This window comes from Zalophus californianus, chromosome 11 (genome assembly GCF_009762305.2).
Source record: "Zalophus californianus isolate mZalCal1 chromosome 11, mZalCal1.pri.v2, whole genome shotgun sequence".
Taxonomy (NCBI): domain Eukaryota; kingdom Metazoa; phylum Chordata; class Mammalia; order Carnivora; family Otariidae; genus Zalophus; species Zalophus californianus.
The window spans coordinates 59,609,519-59,633,327 of record NC_045605.1 but is presented as its reverse complement, the minus strand read 5'-3'; the positions used below and the strand labels follow the sequence as shown (position 1 = coordinate 59,633,327).

At 49.8% G+C, this 23,809-nt stretch overlaps 1 protein-coding gene and 1 long non-coding RNA gene across 2 annotated transcripts in view; one reads left to right on the top strand and one right to left on the bottom strand.

Annotated features, from left to right (window-relative positions):
- LOC113915365 (short transient receptor potential channel 2) overlaps positions 1-23,809 on the bottom strand; it is a 38,888-nt gene that overhangs the window by 2,053 nt on the left and 13,026 nt on the right. The window contains 16 exon segments of the mRNA XM_035723084.1: positions 2,044-2,122; positions 2,240-2,367; positions 2,913-3,105; positions 6,640-6,732; positions 7,467-7,629; positions 7,715-7,915; positions 10,566-10,740; positions 11,755-11,919; positions 12,991-13,200; positions 14,988-15,707; positions 17,539-17,560; positions 17,562-17,582; positions 18,504-18,612; positions 19,289-19,416; positions 21,144-21,216; positions 23,505-23,677. Of these exon segments, the coding sequence (XP_035578977.1) occupies positions 2,044-2,122; positions 2,240-2,367; positions 2,913-3,105; positions 6,640-6,732; positions 7,467-7,629; positions 7,715-7,915; positions 10,566-10,740; positions 11,755-11,919; positions 12,991-13,200; positions 14,988-15,707; positions 17,539-17,560; positions 17,562-17,582; positions 18,504-18,612; positions 19,289-19,416; positions 21,144-21,216; positions 23,505-23,677 (2,653 nt within the window).
- On the top strand, positions 777-12,869 carry LOC113915366. The gene is made up of 3 exons (XR_003517633.2): positions 777-984; positions 10,923-11,002; positions 12,047-12,869. It is a non-coding gene; the product is annotated as an uncharacterized LOC113915366 (long non-coding RNA).

Sequence of the window (23,809 nt, the reverse complement as noted above, 5' to 3'; positions counted from 1 at the left end):
TTCTCAGGTCAATACTTCCCTGGCAGAGAGTAGGGGCTCTCTAAATGCTTAGGAAAGACTTATTTTTATCTAGTTTTATCTTCTCTCTAAATATTTTGTAGTTAGCATATTTACTGATAAAAAGCAAAGCATTTTATTAAATATTCTCAGGGGAAAGGTGGGATTGACCAAGCTGGGGCAGGCAGAAGTATGAGGGAGAATGATAGGCCTTTTACAGCTAGGGAGTATATAAAGCATTTTCCTTGTATAAAATAAGGAATAAGGACGTAGGGAGGCCGTTTCCTGAGGATGCAGGACAGGTGGGAAGGAACATCTGATTGGAACAGAAGACGCTAGCGAGGTGGGGGCAGCTGGGAGAAGGGTGGGACTCCAGTGGGGGAGATCCCAGGCAGCTAGTGTGGGGGGGTCCGGCTGGACACAGTGGCTCTGCCCATCCAGAACTGGGCACAACTTCAGCTGAAGAAGCAGAGTCTCATCCTAGGGTGGAGCAGCCCTGACAGACGGTCTGCACGTAGGCATCTGGCAGCCTGGACAGGAACAGGAAGTGACCGGGGGAAAAGGGCGGTAATTCCAGAATTTGGAGGCAGAGGTCCATTAGGGTGAAGGAGGTGTCCACACGGGATCGCCCGGAGCCAGGGAGTGGGGGGAGTCCCGGGCGTTTTAGTGTCTTGTAAGCGTCCTGTTTTCCCCATGCTGAGCACATGCAGTTTCCTGTGCTGAGAACTGCCCTCTCCACTATCTGCCCACCGACCTCCTGTTTACCCTTCAGGGTTCTGTTGTGCCCTCAAGGGCTCTGGGAAGCTCCCTGGTTCCTGAGTCTGGATCTGGGGCCTGTCCGCTGTGCTCCCGGAGCGCTCTGCGCTTCTCTCTCTCTACCGTGGGCTTGTCCTGTGCAGTTACCGTTCGTTTCCTTCTGCGACACTAGACTGGCAACACCCGGAGGGACCACCATTATGCAGATCTTTATTTCCAGTGGAGGTGTTGGTAAGTGTTTGTTGAACAAACTATGGACCAATCAGGGGATCCAGGGACCTCAGAGCTCCAGAGTTGGCCTGTGGCCCCCAAAGAGCTGGCCCGGAGTCCCTGGCTTAGAGAGATCCTCAGGTAACACGTTTTAAAGGGAACAGATAGGAACCCCCGACGGACCTGGCCTTAACGCTGGTCTGAAATAGGCTGGGGCTCCCACTCCAAGCCTGGGTCAGGGAACAGATAGCGAGAGGTAAGGGAGCCAGCCCTTAGAGGCTCGGCCTCCTCTCTCAGGCCTCTATCAGCTGTTTAATTTCCCAGTTTGTGGGGCATTTTCCCTTGGTTTCTTAATTTTTTTTTTTTAATCAATTTTTTCTTGGCTCAGTTTAGGGCAAAGAAGTTTGTCTGAAGTCTGGAGCTTTTTTTTTTAATAAAATAAAATTTATAAAATTTATTTTATTTTTCTTTTTTATTATATAAAAATTTTGTCTAATAATAGTGATAAAAATATAATACTGAGGGGCACCTGGGTGGCTCAGTCAGTTAAGTGTCTGCCTTCGGCTCAGGTCATGATCCCAGGGTCCTGGGATGGAGCCCCACATCGGGCTCCCTGCTCAGTGGGAAGCCTGCTTCTCCCTCTCCTCCCCACTGTGCTCTCTCTGTCTTTCTCTCAAATAAATAAATAAAAATCTAAAAGAAAAAAAGCTTTAAAAAGTAATAATACTGAAAAGGATTGCTTGGGAGAGTAGGGGTTTCCTGACGCTTCTGTGGCTCAGCGGGTGCTGGAGTGGCTACCTAAGGCTGCAGGACAGGTCTGAGCCAAACTGGGTCCCCATGGCTTGGGAGCAAGGCAGTATGGATTTCTGTTTAAGCCGGGTGACCCACGGTTGGAAATTTGGGAAACGTCCAGAGCCAGGAACAGGGAAGGGCAGCCAGGTGCGAGAGGAGGACATAGGAAATGGCTTTGTGGGGAACGTACCAAAAAGACAAAGAGTGTGCAGACAAACAGGCGGTGCAGACAATACAGTTGGAGGCCCGGCGTGACAAAGCCCAATGACAAGCAGAGGACGTACTCACGTAGGTAGGGACTGGCGGATAGTCTGGCTTCTTGGTTTGGCAGCAGGAACAGCAACAGCAGATGAAGCGGAAAATTCTCCTGAGGGATTTGGAGGGGCCGGAAAGCGGTCAGTCAGGGGACGGGGCCTAGGGAGCTGGGGGGGGGGGGGCAGCTGGGTGCTTGGGAGGCGGGGAGTGAGAGCTCTGAGGGTATCACCTGAGCAGGTAGAAGAGGGCCTTGGGGGAGGGCAGGATGTTGAAGGGCACAGGCAGCGTCAGGCCCTCCCGGAAGTAGGAGAGGTAGAGCTTGGAGCGAGCAAACTTCCACTCCACATCCGCGTCGTCCTGCGGCCAGGAGGCAGGGGCTCTGCAAGGGCCACTTTGGTACCCAGCCCCCCTGCCCGCCCCGTCTGCCTCCAGCGCCCCTGGTCTCCACGCCCCTTCTTCTGCGGTGTGCCCACCGCCGTCTTCTCCCCATTCCCATCTATCACCACATTCTCCTGCCTGGCTCCCCCTTCCCTCTCTTCCTCCCCATTGTCTTTCATCCTCTGACATCCAGTTCCTGCCCAGGCTCTTCTCCAGCCACAAACCCTAGCCCTTCCATCTTCCCTCTCGCTCCTCGTGTTCCCATCTATTTTTCCACAGCGCACCCTTCCTCCCAACCAGGAAGGGGAAAGAGCACCAGACTTGGGTCTGGAGAAACGAGTCGCCATTACTAAGACCCTCATTTTAGAGATGAAGAACACGAGGCCTGGCAGGGAACCCTTGCCTCAAACCACAAAACAAGAGTGGAGGCCGAGTGGGAAGCCAAGTGTTGGGACTCCTTGCATTCTTTTCCTCCCCACCCCCGGGTCCCTTCTTCTCCCTGGCCTCAGCGGGCCCCAGCTCACCTCAATCTTCTGGAAGGAGTTGGTAATCATGGCAATGAGCATGTTGAGCAGCACGATGACCATGACGATGGTAAAGATGCCGTAGAGGGCCCGGCCCACGAATTCAGGCACCAGAAACTGAGGCATGTCTACGACGTGGTGCTCCTCCATGCCAAACATGGTCCAGAACAGAAACTGGAATGTCTCGTTGAAACTGGTATGCAGGGCCAAGCAAAGGATAGGCTGTGAGGGGTGGGAGGAGAGCCTGAGTGCCACCCAGACACACTCAGTGCCACCTCCTCACCCTCCAGGACTCAACCAAGGGTGTTCTGGTTCCAGGAAGCCCTTTGGACCATCCTGGCCCATACTGACTCTTGTCATTTCTGAGTTCACACTCATTTTTTCAGTAAACCAATATTTATTGACCATATAGTAGTGCCAAAGGTGCTAAGGATGTAGCCTTGAGAGAGCGGGGGCATGAAGACCAGTTAAGAACTTGTCATGGTTGGGGTGCCTGGGTGGCTCAGGCGGTTGGGTGTCTGACTCTTGATTTCAGCTCAGGTCATGATCTCGGAGTTGTGGGATCGAGCCCGGTGTAGGGCTCTGCGATGAGCATGGAGCCTGCTTGGGATTCTCTCTCTCCCTCTCTCTCTGCACCCTCTCCTGGCGTGTGCATGCTGTCTCTCTCTCTCTAAAAAAGAAAGGAAGAAGAAGAAAGAAAGAAAGAAAAAAAGAAAGAAAGAAAGAAAAAAAGAAAGAAAGAAAGAAAAGAAAGAAAGAAAGAAAGAAAGAAAGAAAGAAAGAAAGAAAGAAGAAAGAAAGAAAGAAAGAAAGAAAGAAAGAAAGAAAGAAAGAAAGAGAAAGAAAGAAAGAAAGAAAAAGAAAAGAAAAGAAACTTGTCATGGTCTAGGTGAGAGGGGATGGTGATTTGGACCACAGCAGCGGCAACTCCAATGCCGCCTCTTCCAGGAAGCCCCTCTGAACTCCCTTCTCTACTCCCAGTCGAATGTGTATATATCTGTTAGTCCCTCACAGACCCGACTACATTCTCCCTCCTCTTGCATTAATTTGTGAATCCGTCTTACTCCGTCCATCTCAGCGCCAGTTCAGGCCTCCATTACTGCAACCGCCCCTGTGGCTGGTCTCCGGCCTCAGTCTCTTGTTATTCCATCCTCCACACGGCATCCAAGGTGTTCTTTCTAATAGCTGATTGGAGGTATTGTACTTCTGCTTGTCAAACTTTAAATGCTCCTAATTGCTCTCAGTCCAGATGCCTACCATGCAACCTCCCGGAGACGGTTAGCAGAAATGTCTTTAACTGAATTAGGTGTCACGCATGAATGAACAGCACGGGAGGGCTCATGCTGTCTGTGCCACTGTGCAATGACCGGTGGCACCAGGACCCACGAAGCAGGCTGGCATGAGTGGTTGCTGCCCCTGGTGTTAAGACTCATAGTTGAAACTGTGCAAGCTCAGTTCCTTTAAGCTAGCATCCTGAAAGTGGGACGTGAACAAATGTTCTTAGTAAGAGAACTGGTCTGAATAAAGCCTCCATTCACGCTGGAACCAATGACAAAGCCTTGACCAATATCCACAGGCCCTAGCATGGCTCCTTCGGCATCATCAATGAAACCATCCCATAGTTGCACTCATGAAGAATTTATAATGGAATCATTGCCTGAAAGGCCACCGGGAGCAACCTGGCCAGCCTGAGAAAGCCCAAGCTTCTCAGGAGGACATTCATGAGCTCCGTGACCCGGCCCCTCTACCCTCTCCAGCTTCCTCTCTCTCAGGATTGCCTCCACATGCCAACCGTGGAAGACATCTTGCGATTCTTCAACCAGATGCCCCAGCTTTGGTGCATGTTCCCTTTCTGCCCAGGATGCCCTGCACCTTCTCTGAAGCCCATAATCATTAGAGGTGGAGTCCAGATACTCCCTTCTCTATGAAATCTTTCCTGATTACCCAAGGCAGAGGAAGGGGCTCTCCCCTCTGGGGATCCTCAACATAAGCCCTCTTTCCTCACAGCACTTCGTGCCCCAGATTGAGCTTATTTGTGCACACTGGCTATCTTCGTCATGAGACTGGGTCTGGTTCACTGCCTCTGTCTCTGCTTCCAGTGCTGGGGATAGGACTTACTACGAAGAAGGTGTCAGTAAATGGGTGTGAACTCAACAACAATAACAAAAAGCGCACCACAACTGAATGACAAGGTGAATGGACATAAAATGTGGGCAAACGAACGAATGTACAATGAGTGAATGAATAAACAAATACAAGAATTATTGGCCATATTTGGGAAGAACTGAGCATCAGAAAGAATAATGAACTGTAATGGATTCTTAAAAAAAAGTCTTTGTGTCCTTAGTGACTTTCAGAAAAGAAGAGAGCACTTCTTTATAGAAGGACACCACAAATAAATGTAGAAAGAACAGCAGTAGAAGATCACCAAGATTCATCTAGGGATGCTAAAGCCACAAAGTCAAAGTTGCGAGGGAACAGGTTAGTCACACGGTCTCCACAGATCTTTCCATTGCTAAAAGAGCATCCTTAGTAACTTTGCAGTGAAGAGGTTTGCTAGGCCAGTAGGCCTACCAATGGGCTACACTGACATCTTCTGTCTCCCGATGTGATGCAATGGAAAACCCCCATCATCAACTAGGTTGAATTCTGCCAAAATTGCTTAACTTGAATCTTACCACAGGAACTAGTCTGATAAATCCCAACTATGGAACACTCTCTACAATATACCTTGATCTGTTCTTAAAAAAAGTTCATTTGTCATGAAAGACAAAGAAAAGGTAGAGGGTGTGTTGCAGATTAAAGGAGACTAAAGAGGTAATGACAACAAAATGTAACACATGACTCCAGATTGGATTTCAGATTTTTAAAAAGCTAGAAAGACTTTTTCCTGGCAGGGGGATGGGGGCGCAACTGGGGAAATTTGAGTAAGAACTGCACAGTAAATAATAATTTGGGATCAATATCAAATTATTTGTTTATTTTTTATTTTTTTTGGAAAGTAAGCTCTATGCCCAACATGGGGTTTGAACTCATGACCCTGGGAGAAAGAATCACGTGGAGTGTAGAGCCTACTTAAAAAAAAAGAAAGAAAAATAAATTTAAAAATTTAAGATTTTATTTATTTGAGAGAGAGAGAGAGAAAGCGTGTGCGAATGCATGAGAGCCTGACATGGGGCTCGATTCCAGGACCCTGAGATCATGACCTGAGGTGAAGGCAGACGCTTAACTCACTGAACCTTAACCAACTGAACCACCCAGGTGCCCCAAAATAAATTAATTTTTTGAGTGTGATAATGGTTTTTTGGTTATGCTCTTAGGAAATCTCCTGAAATATTTAGGGATGAAGTGTCATGATGTTTGCAACATACTTTTTAGATGTTTCAAGGAAAAAAAAAAGAATAAGGAGAGCAATAGACGGAGCAAAATGTGACAAAATATCATCAATTGATGGAGTTAGGCAGAGGGTATATGGGTGTCCACTGTGCTTTTAACTGTTTCATAGGATTGACATTTTTCAAAATAATAAGTTTGGGAAGAAAGTGAGTAAATGAATGAGTTAACAAACAAATGAATAAGTGTGAATCGATGAGAGAGTGAATTAATTATTGCCCAAACAAGAGATTAATTATGAGTGAATAGACGGGGAAGGCAGAGGTGGTCACTAAGCTCTAGGCTGCTCCGTCCCAGACTCCCACCTGCCCATCCTGCTTCTGCCCCAGCATACTTGCCCAGCCGCTCCGTCTCCTGGTAGGGCACATAGATGTTGTTGAGACCACAGAGGAAGGCGGTCAGAATGATCATGAGGATGAACATGAACCTGGCAGGGGAGGGGAAGGGGAGGGGTCAGAGAAAGTCTCCACCTTTGGAGAAGTCAGGTTCTGGGAAGAGGGATCGGGCGATGCCCTCCCAAACACAGTATCTCTTGACAAGTATTCAGTTTGGACTATTAAGAATAGAGAAAGTAGGGATGGGAAAGGAGAAGTCATTTAAAATGGTGCCAGGGGCACCTAGGTGGCCCAGTCGGTTGAGTATCTGGCTCCTGATTTCGGCTTAGGTCATGATCTCAGGGTCCTGGGATCGAGCCCCTTGTTGGGGGGGGTCTGTGCTCAGCAGGGAGTCTGTCCAAGGATTCTCTCCCTCTCTCCCTGCCTACCTCCCCTCCCCCCACTCATATGCACACATGCTCTCTCTAAAATAAATGAATAAATCTTAAAATAAATAAATAAATAAATAAAATAAAATGGTGCCAAAGCAGGAGCTCTTCCTTGAGAATGAAGGGTATTGAGTTGAAGCAATCAAATCTGGGGATGGGCCAGTCTCCCAGGCAGGGACTGAAATGCTGAGATGTGGTTCAAGGATGAGTGAACCTTGAGTCCTATTGCACAGGATTTACCATCAGCAGAGTTAGAGCCAGAGGTGAGCATGGGTTAGGCTACAACAGGGGTGGGGTGGGGGAGGGGGAGCTGGGTGGCAGAGGGCTAGGGAATTTTATAAGGAGATCCAGTGGAGTCTATGACAGGGGAGGATGCTCTGAGCAGGGATAGTACCCACCGGATCATGTCGTCAATCATCTTGCCAATGGAAATCTGCAGAGTGCCCAGTGACTCATGGGCCGGCAGAATGTAGGCCAGACGGGTGAAGCTGAGCATGCTGGTGACAGCAAAAAGCACCTCCGCCAAGAACTGGGGGTCCTCGGTGTGCCACTCACTTCGCTCTGTGTGGGGTGGAATGGGGGCTGAGGCTGAGAGCCAGGGGAGAGAAGGGATTGGGGGAGTCAAGCTGAGTCAGGGGGCACTCACCAGCTGTGGTGAAATAGTGGCAGGCAGCCCCATCCGGGGCATCCCGGCAGTGTGCGTGGGCAAGCCCGGCCAGAAGGAGGCGCAGTGCGAAGGCCGCCAGGTACAGGGACAGGATGACCATGTCAAGGAAGTTCCACCAGTCCAGGAGGTAACTGCGCAGGCCCTCGATCCACACCTCCTTGCACTCAAACCACAGGAAGCCTGAAGGAGGTGGTAGGGGGAGAGCTAGGTTATGGTGTGGGGGCACCTACCCACGGGGGGCGGAGAGCTAAACTATCACGGGGACAGAGTTGATAAAGCATAAACATGCAATCTACATAAGGACAAAATGATCTTCCGTGAAAATAAAAACTCCTGGGGCGCCTTGGTGGCTCAGTGAGTTGAGCCTCGGACTCTTGATTTTGGCTCAGGTCATGGTCTCAGGGTCGTGAGATGGAGCCCCATGACAGGCTCTGTGCTGGGCGTGGAGACTGCTTAAAATTCTCTCTCCCTCTCCCTCTGCCCCTCCCCACCTTGCTCCTGTGCTCTCTCTCAAACAAACAAACAAACAAACAAATAAAAGCCTCCTGGCTGATGCAGACTCATCTGTGGTGTGGCCTGCATTGATGACCCCAGGCAGCTGATATGTATAAACTATACCTGGGAGAGGCTGGGACTGGGAGGGAATGATTTAAATCTGTTTCTCCCTGCCTTCCACCGAACAAATACTGGACAAATATTTCGAGAATATTGATTTGAAGGGGCTCCAAATTACCTGCCTGCTCTGAGAGCCAGACCTGGGGATGGTGGTGGTTACGGGAGCTGGACCCTATTAGCCAGGTAATCCTGCTGCTTTGTACCCTTCTCCATTCCTTAGATATAAGGGTGTGCTGTTTCCATCTGCCCAGAAGGCCCTTCCACACCTGTTTGAAGCCAGGCTCACCTTTATGGCCCAGGTCAAATACTACCTCCTCTGCGAAGCCTTCCCTACGCAGGTGGGGTGAGTTGCCCCTTGCACTCGGCTCTCACAGCTTCCGTTAGATCTCTGTGATGCCATCAACCATGGGGCACTGCGGCATATCTCTTCCTGGGTCTGTCTCCCCTCACTTTCCCTGAACTTTGCACCCCTTAAGGGCAGGGACTCTGTCTGATTCATCTCCTTGTCCACAGTGCACAGCGCAAGGCCTAGGAGTCACTATTAAACCAACATTCATTAAGCTCCTACCATGTGCAAGTGGGGCCTGGTGGTGAATAAGACAAATACAGCTCCTGGCCTCCCAGGATGCCAGCGAGGGAGACAGGCAAGTAGCCCAGTGGTTACAATCCAGTGTGGTAAATGCTCAGATTGAGGAGCAGGGGAATAGAGAGGCTGTTTCGGGAGTGGTTAGAAACGGATCCTCACCCTGATTTGGGGGCCAGGGAAAGCTTCTCAAAGAAAATGACCTTTAAGCTGAGATAGGAAGGAGGGGCGGGGCAAGCCGGCCAGGTGACAGGGCAGTGTGGGCAGGGACCGGGGCTGGGAGACTATCCTGTGAGCCTGCGGTAGATGTTGCACGGGGGGATGGAACCATATTTAATTGATCCTGGCTTCACTCACAGTAGGGTAGCAACAAGCACTTAGTGCATGAAGAAATGCAGAGTTTGGTTTCTTAAGACGTTTCTTCCCCCATGGGCAGGAACAGAATTGGCTTTATTTCCACTTAGCATAGGTCCATCATGTTTAGTAAATCACTGGATGGGAAACTTTTCCTCTTGGACTGCTCTTGTTTTCTTCCCCAGAGTTTCTTGGCCAGATTTCCTTTCAGTCATCATGGCCTTGGTACAAGGTGGAGCAGTGGACTTGGTCTACTGCTAGCTCGGGGAGGTTTGCTAACTAAGCTAGAGCTGAGTGAGGGGAGGACGGCCGAGGAAGCGGCCAACAGCCCAGCCCGCCGAGCTGACCGGCCAGAGGCTAGGTAGAGCTCCGGGGATTCTTGTAATTGCCTTTGCTGAATTGTTTAAGAATACTTGATTCTGCTCTAGAAGAAACCAATGGAATGAATGAAACTTATACACTGAGCATAGATAAGTTAGTTATTTGGGTGACGTGTTGAACAAATAAAATGAGTAGAGCATGTGTGTGTGTGAACATACATGGAAAGGGATGGATAGACTCTAAATATTCATGATATACTGAATATACATGCGGCAGAGGAAGCCCTCAGGACTCACCAGCTTTTAAGTCAGCTACCCACTGGTAATACCCATTCTGGCCCTGTGTCCTTTGTACAAGGATTGCAAAGGAAACACAGAGCTGCCCTTCAGGATGATTAGCAAGCCTCAGCTGTGGCCAAACATACTTGCCCCCATGTCTCTCCCATAGATGAAGTGTTGGGGCCAGGCAACCTCTGGCTGTTGTAGCCCCTGCTTGGACCTCAACTCTGCTCCCCCTAACCATACCATCCTAAGCATACCATTTAGGGATTTAATAAACTGTACAACTTAGGCATCTCAATTTGATCCATGAGCCATTCTGTTCCATGACTTTTGGGACTAGACTGCCTGCTGGTGTACTGGCAGGCTACCATGACACCAGGGTAACTTCCCACCTGACACTATGGACCCGTGTCTTATTTGTGAGAGGATAGGGATGTCCAGAGTCTTATCACAGGGCTTGCTCAGGGAGTCTATCACAGGGATGGATCCCCTAGGGGTGAATGGAAAAGGTCCTTTGGTGTGGGAGAGCCCGGGGGGTTTGGTTATATGTTCAGGGCACATCCACAGGGAGAGGGCCCCCTCATTGGAGTACTTATTTTGAAGAACAGCAAGGAAGCCCACCAAGGGGATAGCTACAAAAAAAAAAAAAAAAAAAAAAAAGGCCCCACACATGTACCTGTGACCCAAACCATGTGTAGGGAAGTCTCCCAGATGCTCTGGCTGCGGCCGCGGAAGGTACTCAGCTGTGTCTCCATGGCCAGGGACTCGCCCAGCAGGAAGATGAGGAACCACAGATAGGAGGCGGAGTGCAGCAGGAACTTCAGCACCGGGACCTTCAGCAGGCGGCCCAGCTTGGGGGCAAGGAGGGAAAGCGTGGCTCTCAGAGACCTGTCACATCTCCCCCCTTCCTGGGAGAACTTCCAGACCCTTCCTTTCACACATGCACATATTCAGGCATTTATTGAGAATGTACTACATTTCATATCTATTTCCTTCACAACTGTACGAGTATTACCATTCTCCGTTTTTTCAGCTAGGAGACTGAGGATCATAGAAGTGAAGGAACTTCCCCTTGGAGGTCCCACAGGCTCCTCGAGTTTAAGCTCAACCGAGGTAAAAAATAAATTCATCATCTTCTATCCCAAACTTCTTCCTTCTCGTCCTCCCGTGTCCCCATCTCCCTAACTCCTGCCCCACCCCCTCCATCCTCATGCCTCTAGTAGAGAGAACTTTCCAAAATACACAACTAATGGGATCACTCCCTTGATTCAAGCCCTACACTGGCTTCCATCACTGCTTATAAGGCTCTGCTAGATCTGGCCCCTGCCTGCTTCCCACCACTTGCTATTTCTACTTATGCTTTAGCAACACAGACATTCTTTCAGTTTCACTAATCCTTTATGTTTTCCCTCCCCTGGGCCTTCCAACATCCTGCTCCTGCTCCCTGGAGCATGGCTCTCCCCGTTCCTCAGCTGGCTAACATCGCTTGCTCTTCATTAAATCCCCAGGGGCAGGCATAACGCCCGGCTCACAGCAGGGTTTCAAGGAGATACTTGTTGAGGTGAAGGAATAAAAACAACTGGGTCCATAAAGGCCCTCAAAGAACCTGTAGGCTGGGGCGGGGGTCTCTTTAGGAGAGTATGGGGTTGTACATAAACATCAGGCTTCGGAGGCTGAGAGACCTCAGTTTAAATCCTGACTGTGCTGTTCCTGTGTCCCCCGGACAAAGAGAGCACTTCTGTTCTCCGTGCCTTCTCTATAAATCAGCATCAGACCGACTTCCCAGGGCCACTTCAGGTGACTCAATGAGCATATTAGCAAAGCGCTCAATAAATGGCAGTTATCATTAACTTTATTCCTAGTACCCGGGACTTGGGCGCCAGCCAGTAGCCAAGGCAGAGGAAGGGCATGGTGAGGAAGATGAGGAAGGCGACAAAGAGCTTCCAGATGGTGGTGCTTCCACGCCAGCCCGCCAGGTTCCCACACCAGATGGAGGACAGGACTTGTTGGCAGATGGGGTGTGCTACAAACTAAGCAGAGAGGGCGCATGAGCAGAGTGGGTGGTTACCAGGCAGGGAAGAGAGGGAGGGAGCCAGCTGGGTATGTAGTCCCTCCTTCCCTGCCACAAAGATTGAGTCATATTTCTTTTCTTCTCAGGCCAGCCAGTTCAGAAGAAAGGCAACTCATTTGCCGTGTGACCTTGGGCAGACCCCAGACCCCACCCCTCTTTGGGTCTTGGTTTCCTAGTCTATGAAAGAGAAGCTGAACTCGAAGATTTTTCTGCACTCTCCGGATCCCACATTTTTTTTTTTTTTTTTGAGTAATCTCTGTACCCAACATGGGACTCAAACTCAAAACCCAGAGATCAAGAGTCCAACGTTCTACTGGCTGAGCCAGCCAGGCACCTCCAGATCCCACATTCTTGAACTTAAGGCAGTGATGGGTGGAACTAGGTACCCAAGGCCCAGAACCCTCAGGGGTTCCTGTCTTGTTAGAGATGTGGGGCACCAGTCCTGAGGAGGAGAGGAGCAGGGAAAATAGGGTTTGGTGTCTTGGAGGGCAGGGCCAGGGAAGCTGTTATGAAGGAAGGTTTTTGGTTTAGCTCCTGGTAGGACAGGATCTCTGAGGGTGGGTGAGAGGGAGGAGTAAGGGGTGCGGAGGCTAGAAAAGGAGCATGTCTTTAGCTTACAGGCACAGTACCTAATGAGGTGGGGAATAATGGAATCACTTTGTATCTAAGCCCTTGGAGAGCTAATCTTGCTGAATAGAGAGAGATACTGAAGTCTAACAACAGAAGACTGGACCAAACTTACTCCATAGGCCAGAGACAGAGCTGAGCAAAACCCAGATGTCTGGGCTGAAGGTAGGGTCCTGGTGGGTCATGGGACTTCCAAGGGCTGGGGAGAGGTTAGGGGCTTAGACTAAAGGTAAGAAGGGATTTGAGGAGACCCAGAGGGCCAAGGGCCTAGATGGAAGAGTGCTCGGGATCAGAGTCCAGGGAGGCAGGGAGAGGACTTATTTGGGCTGCACCGGGGCATACCTAGCCTTGGCCAGGCAGGGATCGGGGCAGGGGTGGGGGAGGTGGGTAGGGCCCAGCTGACCCGCTTCTGGTTGTAGTTGACGGCCAGTCGCAGCCTCGCCAGGTTGGGGATGCCTTCCTCAAAGGCCTGGCCCAGGCCCTCAGCCTCGGGTTCAGTCTCGTCCTCGCGCCAGTCATTGAGCACCGCAGTGACCTCGCTCTGGTTCCGGCACATGCCCAGCAGTTCAAAGCCGTAGTCCTGGCTCAGCGCCTCCAGGGCAATGTACTCGGGCTGCAGGGGAGCCGGTGTGTGTGGCCACCCTGCAGCCCCAGCCCCGTTAAGTCAGCCCCACCTTCCCAACAGCGGGCCTGGGCCCCCTCTGTCCTGCTGCGGGCCCTCACTTCCCCACATGTGGTGTCACCCTGAGTCGTCTGTTCCTTTCTCCTCCGCCACCCCAGCTCGCCTCCTTGCTCTGAGGTGCCTCTTGTGTCAGCTTTGCTTTTCTGGTGCTCCGTCTGCCTCAGCCCTAGGTCAGTACAGCCCAAACCCCGCTGCCACCTTTGTACCTACCCCTTCCAGTCTCTGTTTCCCGGCCCACTTCTCATCCCGCTCTGCGTGCCTCTCGTGGGTTCATTTCGTTCGTTTTTTTTGAGCGCCTACCTTACCTGAGAAGCTATCAGTTTTAGCAGCAGAGACGGGTAGGACAGTTCTTGCCTCCACTTACCCAGCCTGGCCTTGGTTTTACTCAGGGCCCCAATCCCAGGGAGAATCCAGGTAAGAATTCCAGGAGGTGAGGCCCGAGCCCAGCACCGTCCCTCAGGTGGTGTCACGTGGGGCAAGGAGCCCCTTGCCAGGCCTGGAGAGTCTCTGCTGCCTCTTCTGTGGGGTTGCTGAAAGCACGGGGGGAGAGTCCTTCGGAAGGACCCCTCTTTCCTGCTACTTGTGAAGTGGGAGCTCTGAGTCTTCCACAACTCTGGTGAAGCAGCGTGCTCTTTCCCCGGCTCACCTGGCATGGACCGCGTCCTACCTTCGGCCTCTGTTTTAATAGCCTTGTCTGTGTCCCCGCCTAAAGGTGATCTTGAGCATGGGGACCAAGTCTGCCTGGCAGAGGGGATGTCAGTGGATGAGTGAGGGACGGAACGGGGCTGGTGGTAATCAAGGCTCCTGACAAGTCCCTGCCACCGGACCTCCCCGCCTCCCCTTCACACGTTCTCTGTCCCATGCGGGCCCCTGCACTCATCGCCATGTCGAGTTTTTCTACCCGACAGCCTTTGCTTACACTGCACGCCTACTGCAAATATCCTCCCGACTCCTCTTCACTTTAAACCACCTGGCTGTGCAGCCAAGATTAATTCCGCTTCTTCAAAGGAGTCTGTCCTGAGCAAAACAGCTGCAGCGCCCTGACCTCTCTTTTCTGGGTTTTAGAAGCCATGTAGCATTCTCCACAGAGGCACGAAGGGAAGCTGAGCATCCTAGGAGAGGCTTGTCCACCTCACTCTGCCCTTCGCTGCTTGGGATCACAAGCTTGGCGCCCCAACACACAATGCTTGATGTGGGACCTCACAGGAGGTATTCAGAAAGGACGGCTTCCACTGAATGTCATCTCTGTCTCGCTGCTTTTCTGTGTTCTCCCTCCTTCCCTAGACAGTCCCAGGGCATCCCTAGCGTGGGGTCTGTGTTGCCCCCATAAAACTAGGTGCCCCTAGAGTGATGGCTCTCTGCCATTAGAAGGAGATTCCCCCTTCAGGGTGGGATTCTGTAACTCCCCATGAAAATGGAGGGGTACACAGGGCATGACCTCAGGGTTCTGGGATCCAGCCCTGCATCGGGCTCCCTGCTCAGCGGGGAGCCTGCTTCTCCCTCTCCCTCTGCCCCTCCTCACCGCTTGTGCTCTGTCTCAAATAAATGTATAAAATCTTAAAACAACAACAAAATGGAGGGTTACTGAGAACAGAACAAGGCCTCATCATCTTTCTGTTGTTTTCCACGCCCCAGGACCCCTGCCCCAGGCCCACCCCTGCCCATGTGAAAGGACAGATATGGGCGACCACGGGCAGGGGAAAGTATGAGACTCCGACCTTAAACTCAGGCTCCTTGCGCGCAAGACGCCTGAGCTCCCGGCTGAGCTGGAAGGCAGCCAGCATGGCGTCCTCACTGGCCAGCGAGAGGTGGGCCCTGCTGGCCATGCCGCGGTAGGTGTTGATGCGGGACAGGGAGAACTTCAGCAGGTCGTAGCGGCGGGCGTTGCTGCACTCGAGGCAGGCGCAGGAGACCGGGTGGGGCCGGGCGATGGTGTGTCCCTGGGCCATGAGCAGCTGGGCGATCTCATACAAGTCCTTCTGGCAGGCCAGGGTGAGGGGAGTGACGCCGGGGGCAAAGCCCGAGCCATCGATCGACGAGTCAAAGAAGGCCAGGGAGAAAGACCTCGTGTCCACTTTGCGGCCCTTCTCCCGTTCCAGCCGGGCCAGCAGGCGCTGCACCGCGGCCGGCTGGTTTGTGTCCACCGCCACCAGCAGGGCCTCGTGGATCTGCCGGAAGTCAAACTTGACATTGGCCAACAGCACATCAGTGATGGCCTCGTGGCCCAGCCGGATGGCCAGATTGAGAGCTTCCCTCCAGGAGCGGTCCTCGGCCTCCTCCACGTTCCTCAGGGGCCCGCCTGGCCTGCTGCCCGACGCCTCGACCCCCGACTCCAGCAGCTGCTGCACTAGGCCCAGGCGCCCCTCCTGGATGGCGGCCAGGAGCGGAGGTGGGAACCTCAGCTTCTTGTTCGTGATCTCTGTCCAGGTGGGCTGTGGCTGGATGAAGGACGGAGAGAGCAAAGGACTTCCTTTGCTGTGGGGCCTCCCTCACCCTTCCACCTTTAAGCCCTCAGCCCAGACACCATACTAGTTTGCTTTTGCCCAAAAGCATACTAACAATGTTGTTTTTGAAGTACAGTTAATGTAGTGCTTATATATGCTTCTTTTCTGAGCACTTCCCAAGTACAGCAACTCACTCTTTACAATAACCCTGTGAGGTAGGAGCGATCATGTCCCCTTCAGCAGGAGAGGAAACTGAGGTAAAGATAAGCTAAGCCACTTGGATGAGATGGGGACCCAGGTAGTCTGGCTGAGGAGCTGGTGTTCCTAACTCCCCTTTATGCTACTTCTCAACTCAAATAGGAATTATTGTTACTAGTTTTGGATTTCTGGAATCTTTACTCATTCAAAACACCCAAAATGTGGAATATAATAATGTAAAAAAAAAGATTCCATTTTTTTCTTTTAAGAAGGAAAATAAGAATGCTACCACCTTTATCTATTACTCTGAAATTAATTTCTACATCATATATACATCCTCTACTCTAGTATATATGGTTTATCTAATGTAATCGTCTTATATAATGAAAATATGAATGTTCCCCAAAAGATTATGTCTGTGTAGGGGATAAATTTCATTTCCATGTTTTCTAGGAATCAATCATTTTGGAAACACCCTTTCATACCATAATAATAGCTTCTTGTATAGATTTGTTGTTAACAAACACCCCTTTTATTGAAATACTGATATTTAGAAAATTGGTCTTGTTGAAAAAAAGCATCCTTTTCTTTTAAAAAAAAGTTGGCTATACAAAAAACTATACAAATTTATTCTTACAGTTCTAGAGGTTAGAATTCAGAAATCAGTATCATTGGGGTAAAAGTCAATGTGTCGGCAGGACAGGGTGGCTCCAAGGGAGAATCCGATCCAACTTCTAGAGCTATGTTCCCTGCATTCCTTAGTTTACGGCCACCTCCTACATCTTAAAAGCCAGCAGCACTGAAGATTACAAACGTTACCTTCGTCACCATTTTATTGTGTAGATTCCTAGGTGAGGAAGGGCCAGGCCTGGGTCCCGCCAGGGTCCCCCTTCCTCAGCACAGCTGCCACCCTCAACAGGAACCCACACACAGTGGGCCAGTGTGGGTACCCTGAGAAAGGGGAGGTTAAAGCAGGTGGATGGGGCTGCACGGGGAGTCTAACACAGGATCTGCCCAGGACCCAGCTCCCATTTTGTTGATTTCATCTCCCAGCTGCTCATCCCTCTGAGAGTCCCAGAGCCTCCGAAGGACAGGTCCACGCAGAGGGTCTTTGACCTGGGCTTTCCCCCAGCCCCTCAGCTCTGTCCAGGACTCCTAGCAGATCCTAATGCTCCTCCCCACCAACCTTTCCTGGCTTTGTCCTCTCCTACTTTGGGTAGCATTCCTCTCTGTGCTGCCTCGTCCCTCTCTTGTACCGGGCCTAGCCCCCCTCACTGCTCTTCTCTCTGGGCCCAGGCTTGGGGCTCCAGGGGCTCTCCTCCACCAACATGGCAATATCCATCACCTGCACGGCGGCTGGGATGTCCTCTCTGCCCCTGTGGCTCAATCTGTTGTTTTAATTATGGCCAGAAATGGGAGCAGGATGAGGGAAAGTAGGAGAGCAGGCCTCTTACCGTGAGGAGGTCCATGGCTGTACCCGCCTATGCTGGTAGGGACCAAAGGACTTAACTCCTGCTCTGTCTGCTCCCCTGACTGTGCCCAGCTTCCTCTTTCCTACCCTTGAGTTCAAAACCCCGCCCTGGGCCCTCCCTTTGCCAGGACCAGCTGCTCCCCCTCTGCCCTGTACCCTGGAGACCAGAGGAACTGGTGAGTACCACACAGTGGAAACTTCTGGGAAAGGGGAGAGGACATAGTTGCTCAAGAAAGGTGGGAATAGAATTGAGAATATCACAGGTGGAGGCGACCTTAGAGACCCTCTGGTCCAACTGTCTCATTGTACAGATGGGGACTGGGATTTGCCCAAGGTTCCATAGCTGAGCCTAGACCCATTCCTTAGTCATCAACCCATCTGATCCCTAGAATAGCTCTGCAAGCAGGAGGACGGGGTTTTCTGTTACTGAGGGTTAATTCTGGGTCCAGGATGAAGAACTCGCTTCAAGTCACACAGTAACACCATTACCTGATCGCACCTAGGGAGGGAACCCACGAAGGATACTGGGAGTTAAGGTCATGGGATGTTGGAGGTTAGTCTCGTGCTCAAAAATCACTCTCAACTTCCCAGTATATCACAAGATCTTATCTGCCAGGCAGTGCTTTTGTTTCACTCGGTCTCAGTTTTCCTTTCAGGAAAATGGGCATGAGGATGCGCATCACTCACTGAGAGGAAGACGTTCTGGATTATGTCCCAAAGCCCTAGAGAGATCACCAGTTCTACCCCAGAAGTTCCAAAGGGGAAAAGGATGGAGCTGTCTTGGGAGAGTAGGGTGCCATGGTGACAGAAGCCTTGACAACCGGGAGTGGAGAGCAGGCTGGGCCCAGAGGTGCCCTCAGGCAGAGTCCTAAGGGAATGAGTGGAAAGAAAGGAGGAAGGCAGCTGGGCCTTATCAACTCTTAGCTGTCACAAGACCCACTCCCCAGTTTTAGTCACAGAGGGCAGGGAGGCCAAAACCATGGCACCTCATGGCTCACGTCTGAGGGACCTCCCCACAAATGCTGGCATGTTCTTCTACTTCTCCTGCTGAGAAGTACAACTGGCAGAGAGGGCACTGGACCCAGGATGTGGGTGGTGAGCTTTCTGGGGAGGACACCCACAGTACGGACTGTGATGAAGATGGTGATGAGGAGGGAGAGGCTTGCTGAGGTGGGGAGATCTCTCCGCAGGTGGCAGCGTGCCGCGGAAGAACCTCAGCGCTGAAGGAGCCTAAGGGGGAGAGAAGGAGGTTAGCAAAGTTGGGCCCGCTCCTAGGCACGATGCCACCCCAGTGCGGCTGTTTTTGCGGGAAATTTACTCTGGCTGTATATTCTACAGCTGACACTGTCCGGTCGTGAATCCGCCAAACATTTATCAAGAGTTTACTCTAGGACTTACACTGTGTCAGGAGCCGAGGGGCGGAAACTGAGGCCCATCCTTCTGGACTGTAGAGTTCAGGGGTAAAGATAAGCTATGGCCACAGGCAACTGTGATACAAAGCAGAAGTGAGAAGTGCCAAGTGCAAGGGAATCTGAGGGTACTGCAGGGGCTCGGCTCGGAAAGATGAGCTGAGAAGATCAGAGAAGACCTGGCAAATAAGTATCATTTGAATAGGGATTTAGAGAATTGGGACATGGAGGAAACAGTTGGGAAGGAAATGCTAGGCCCTCTCTGATAGTATTTCCTATTGATTTGTTTTGTATTTCCCCTGGGGATAGGGCTCATGTCCTTTCCTCAGCTTGGCCAACACAACGTAAGCCTGTGCTCCAAACAGACTTGTATGTAACTGCGGAGAAGACTGGGAGTCCAAGCTCGAATATTCCCTGGCAGCGTTCCCAGGTCTCCTAGTCCTCCCACAAGCGACGCCTAGTAGTCCCACAATAACCCCTGGGCCCCAGCAGCTCACCTGCACAAATGGGGCACAGTGCACTGTCCTGGACCCCACTGCTTTGGGCCTGGGGTCGGTGGTGTTCTCTTTGCCCTGCCTTTCCCATCCCCCTCTGGTTGGGCTGCAAGTTCGAGCTGGATAAAGGCCTGTGAGAAAGAATAGTTAAAGACCAGCTATTAGTAAGAGGCTACAAGAGCTGAAGGAGCCTCGAGTTAAGAAAGAAGAGTGTGGACTCATCGATGTGGAGCCAGAAGCCGTGGTTGGAGTCCTGGTTTTCCCACTTATGTATCCGACCTGAGGGAAGTCATTTAACCTTGAACATCTGAGAACAGAAGTTCTGTTATTGCTTTCAGGTTTTTTAAATTATTCTTTTATTGAGATACAACGCACATCCGGTAAAATTCATCCTATTAAAGTATACTATTCAACAGTTTTAGGATATTCACAAGGTTGGGTAACCACCAGGACTATCTAATTCCAGAACATTTTTATCACCCCAAAAGGAAACCCTAAATCCATTAGTAGTCACTACCCCCACCTCCTCTCTGCCTCAGACCCTGACAACCACTGATCTACTTTCTGTCTCTGTGGATTGGTCTATTCTGGACATTTCATATACGTGCAATCATATACTGTGTGGTCTTTTCTGACTAACTTCTGTCACTCAGCATGTTTCAAGGTTCAACAATATTGCAGCTTACATCAGTACTTCAATCTTTTCTCATGGTTGAACAATATTCTATGGTCTGAATATACCACATCTTGTTTATCTGATCATCAGTTGATGGACATTTGGGCTGTTTCCACTTTTTGGCTGTCAGTTATCAGTTCTTTTTTGTTTTTAAAGATTTTATTTATTTGAGACAGAGAGAGAGAGAGAGAGAGAGAGAGAGAAGCACAAATGTGTGGGGGAGAGGCAGAGGGAGAGGGAGAAGCAGGCTCCCTGCTGAGCAGGGAGCCCCATGTGGGGCTCGATCCCAGATCCTGAGATCATGACTTGAGCCAAAGGCAGACGCTGAACTGACTGAGCCACCCAGGCGCCCCTGTTATCAGTTCTTTGGGGTCTATTCTTAGAAGTGGAATTGTCGGGTCATATGGTAACTCTATGTTTAGCTTTCTGAAGAACTGCCAGACTGTTTATTAGGGTGACTGCATTATTTTACATTTTCACCAGCAGTGTATGAGAGTTCCAATTTCTCCACATCTTTGCCAACATTTGTTATTGTCTTTTTTGAAAAATTTATTTTTAAAGTAAGCTCTATACCCCACGTGGGGCTCGAACTCAAGACCCTGAGATCAAGAGTTGCATGCTCTCCCAACTGAGCCAGCCAGGTGCCCTGCTACTGTCTTTTTGATTACAGCTATCCTACTGGATGTGATCACTGACCACTATTAGGCATTCTTTTCAGTGCTTATTGGCCATTTGTATATCTTCTCTGGAGAAAAGTCTATTCAGTCTTTTTGTCCATTAAGAATTAGGTTATCTTTTTATTGTTGAGTTGTAAGCATTCTCTATGTATTCTAGAAACAAGTCCCTCATTGAATATGATATGCAAATATTTTCTCACAAAATCTGTGGGTTCTTTTTATTGTCTTGACAGTGTTCTTTGAAACAGAAAAAGTTTTAATGAAGTCCATGAGCTACAGCGTACTCATCTCCAGGTTCTAATTCACTACAGAGCTCCCTCTGTGTCTAACTGGCAACATGTGGACAAGGACATCTTTTCTCTACTTACCCTGCACCCTGAGATCAAGATGCAGACCCGAGGGCACTCTCTGACTCGACTAAGACACAGGTTGGGGAAGGACAGGTGCACAGAAGGGCAATAAGGTTTGGGGAGGTGATCTGGATCTTTCAGGCTGACCTACTCACCTGCGAGCTTGCACTTTCCGTCTCTTCGTCCTGCTCACATCATTCTCTGAGTTCTGCTCCTCTGGTCTGAGCTCTGTGTTAGAAACACTCATTACATCTAGCGCATTAACAAAAAGGCCTTCACATATGCTGTTCTTCTTTTTTTTTTCTTTTAAGACTTTATTTATTTGAGAGAAGGAGAGAGCATGAGTAGGGGGAAAGGGGCAGAGGGAGAGGGAGAAGCAGGCTCCTTGCTGAGCAAGGAGCCCAACGAGGGGCTCGATCCCAGGACCCTGGGATCATGACCTGAGCCGAAGGCAGACGCTTAACTGACTGAGCCACCCAGGGACCCCTATGCTTTGCTTCTGAAGTACTTATCACAGTCTGAAGTTTTAGACTTACTTGTATGACATGGAGAAGTCTCTCTGTTAGGGTAGGAGCACTGCTATTTTATTTACTGTGGTATCCCTGACACCTAGCATGGAGCCTTGCACACAGAGATGTTCAATAAATATCTATCAAATGAGTGGCAACAAAACCCAGCAACAACCATTTGTCTAGCTTTTCAGAGCTTCCAAAACACTTTATAGAGTACTTAATATTTTTGAAGGTGCTTTTCAGTTCCAGTGCCCAGCTGACTGGGTGTCCCCAAAAGGTTAGTTCCTTCCCATTTTCTGTCTCTTAAAATTATAAACTACATCCTTCCTTATGTGGTAGACAGCTTCTGAAATGACTCCTATTGATTCCTGCCTCCTGGTATTCGTGCCTCCCGCTGAATTTAGGCAGAATCTAATGACTTGCATTGAATGAACAGAATACGGCAAAAGTGATGGGGTGCCACTCCTGTGATTAGGTTATAAGAGACTGACTTCTTTCTTTTTACTTTTTTTTTTAAGCTTATTTATTTTTTAGTAATCTCTATGCCTAGAATGGGGCTCGAACTCAAAACCCCGAGATTAAGAGTTTCATGCTCTTCTGACTGAGCCAGCCAGGCGCCCCAGACGGACTTCCTTCTTGCTAGCACTCTCTCTCTTGCTCGCTCGCTTGCTCACTCTGATGAAGCAAGCTTCCACATTATGACATGCTCCAGGGAGAGGCTCTCAGGGTGAAGAAAGTGAGGGAAGCCTCAATCCAACACCCATAAGGAACTGATTCCTACCAACAACCATGGGAGTAAGCTGGGGAGCAGATCATTTCCATTCCATTTGCAATGACTGTAGCTTTGTGTCAGATCTGGAGCCTTAAGGATGTTGTTAAGCCAGGCCCAGATTCCTAACTATGAGAAACTGTGAAATCATAAATATTGTTGTAAGCTACCAAGTTTTGGGGAAATTTGTTTATGCAAACATAGATGACCAATGTACCCTATTTCTGCAATGAGATAACATACTTATTATGTTATCAGTAATTTGCTCAGTTCTTTAAAATGACAGATAAACTGTTTCTTTTTAAAATTTTAAAAATTTTCCCAATGAAGCAATGAGTGAAACCAAAGGTTTTCAATGAGAACTCTATGTGTTCTCTCTCTTGCTGTCTAGAACAGTTAAAACCAAGAACCCCGGGGTTCAAATCCTGGATTTAGTGGCACTTATTAGTGGCACACGCATTTATTAGCTGGGTGACTCAGAATATTTAACTTTTCTGAACCTCAGATTCTTTTGTGGGCGCCTGGGTGGCTCAGTTGGTTAAGCGACTGCCTTCGGCTCAGGTCATGATCCTGGAGTCCCGGGATGGAGTCCCACATCGGGCTCCCTGCTCAGGGGGGAGTCTGCTTCTCCCTCCGACCCTCCCCCCTCATGGGCTCTCTCTTTCTCATTCTCTCTCGCAAATAAAATAAATAAAATCTTTAAAAAAAAAAGATTCTTTTGTAAAATGAGCATAACAGTAACAGGATCTACTTCATAAGTTTGTTATGAGCATTCAACAGTTAAGTTAGTAAAAGTGCCTTAGTCATGTCTGGTGCAAAGTAGGAGCTCCGACATGTTTAATCCTTTCTTCTCTGTGATAAAACCATGCTATTCCATTACTTTATTTCTCCAATAAGCTCCATACACCACCACCCTGACTTAACTGTCCTACTGAAGTGATCACAAAACATTAATACTGCAAGAGGCCTATATGCTCTGTGGTTTAATTCCTTCACTTTGAAGATGAGGGAATTGAGGCCCAAAGAGATAAGGATTCCTGATTTCTAGGCCAGTGTTCTTTCAATTACTACTATACAATACTGGATTTCTCTTCTGGTAACAAGACACTGACAATTGTCTTTTCTCCCACATGAAGTCCCATTAGCGAGGCATTCTTGTATAGCAGCGGTGGATTCAGGGAGAAAGCATGGTGCTAGGGAGAGCGAAGAGCCAAAGGTAGGTGATGGGGACTCACCTGTGCCGGCTGGCTGACTAGGACCTTGTTCCTCATGGCTGGTTTTCGTGCTTGCCACGTTCACGGGGGGCACCCTCCGGGCAGCCGAAAGCACCATGTGGGCTGAACGGCCCAAAGCCCCTGGCTGGAGCTGTTTTAGGATATTCTTAAGCTCTGAAACTTCCTTGGTGCTCCTGCAGGGAGACAGACAGCACTCGGTTTCATTCAGAACAGAGACTCCATTCTGCTCGCTCTGTTCAGTGGCATCTAACCAAGAAAGTTTGATCTACAGATAGGGTTAGGTCGAGAGGATGTGATTAAGTGGG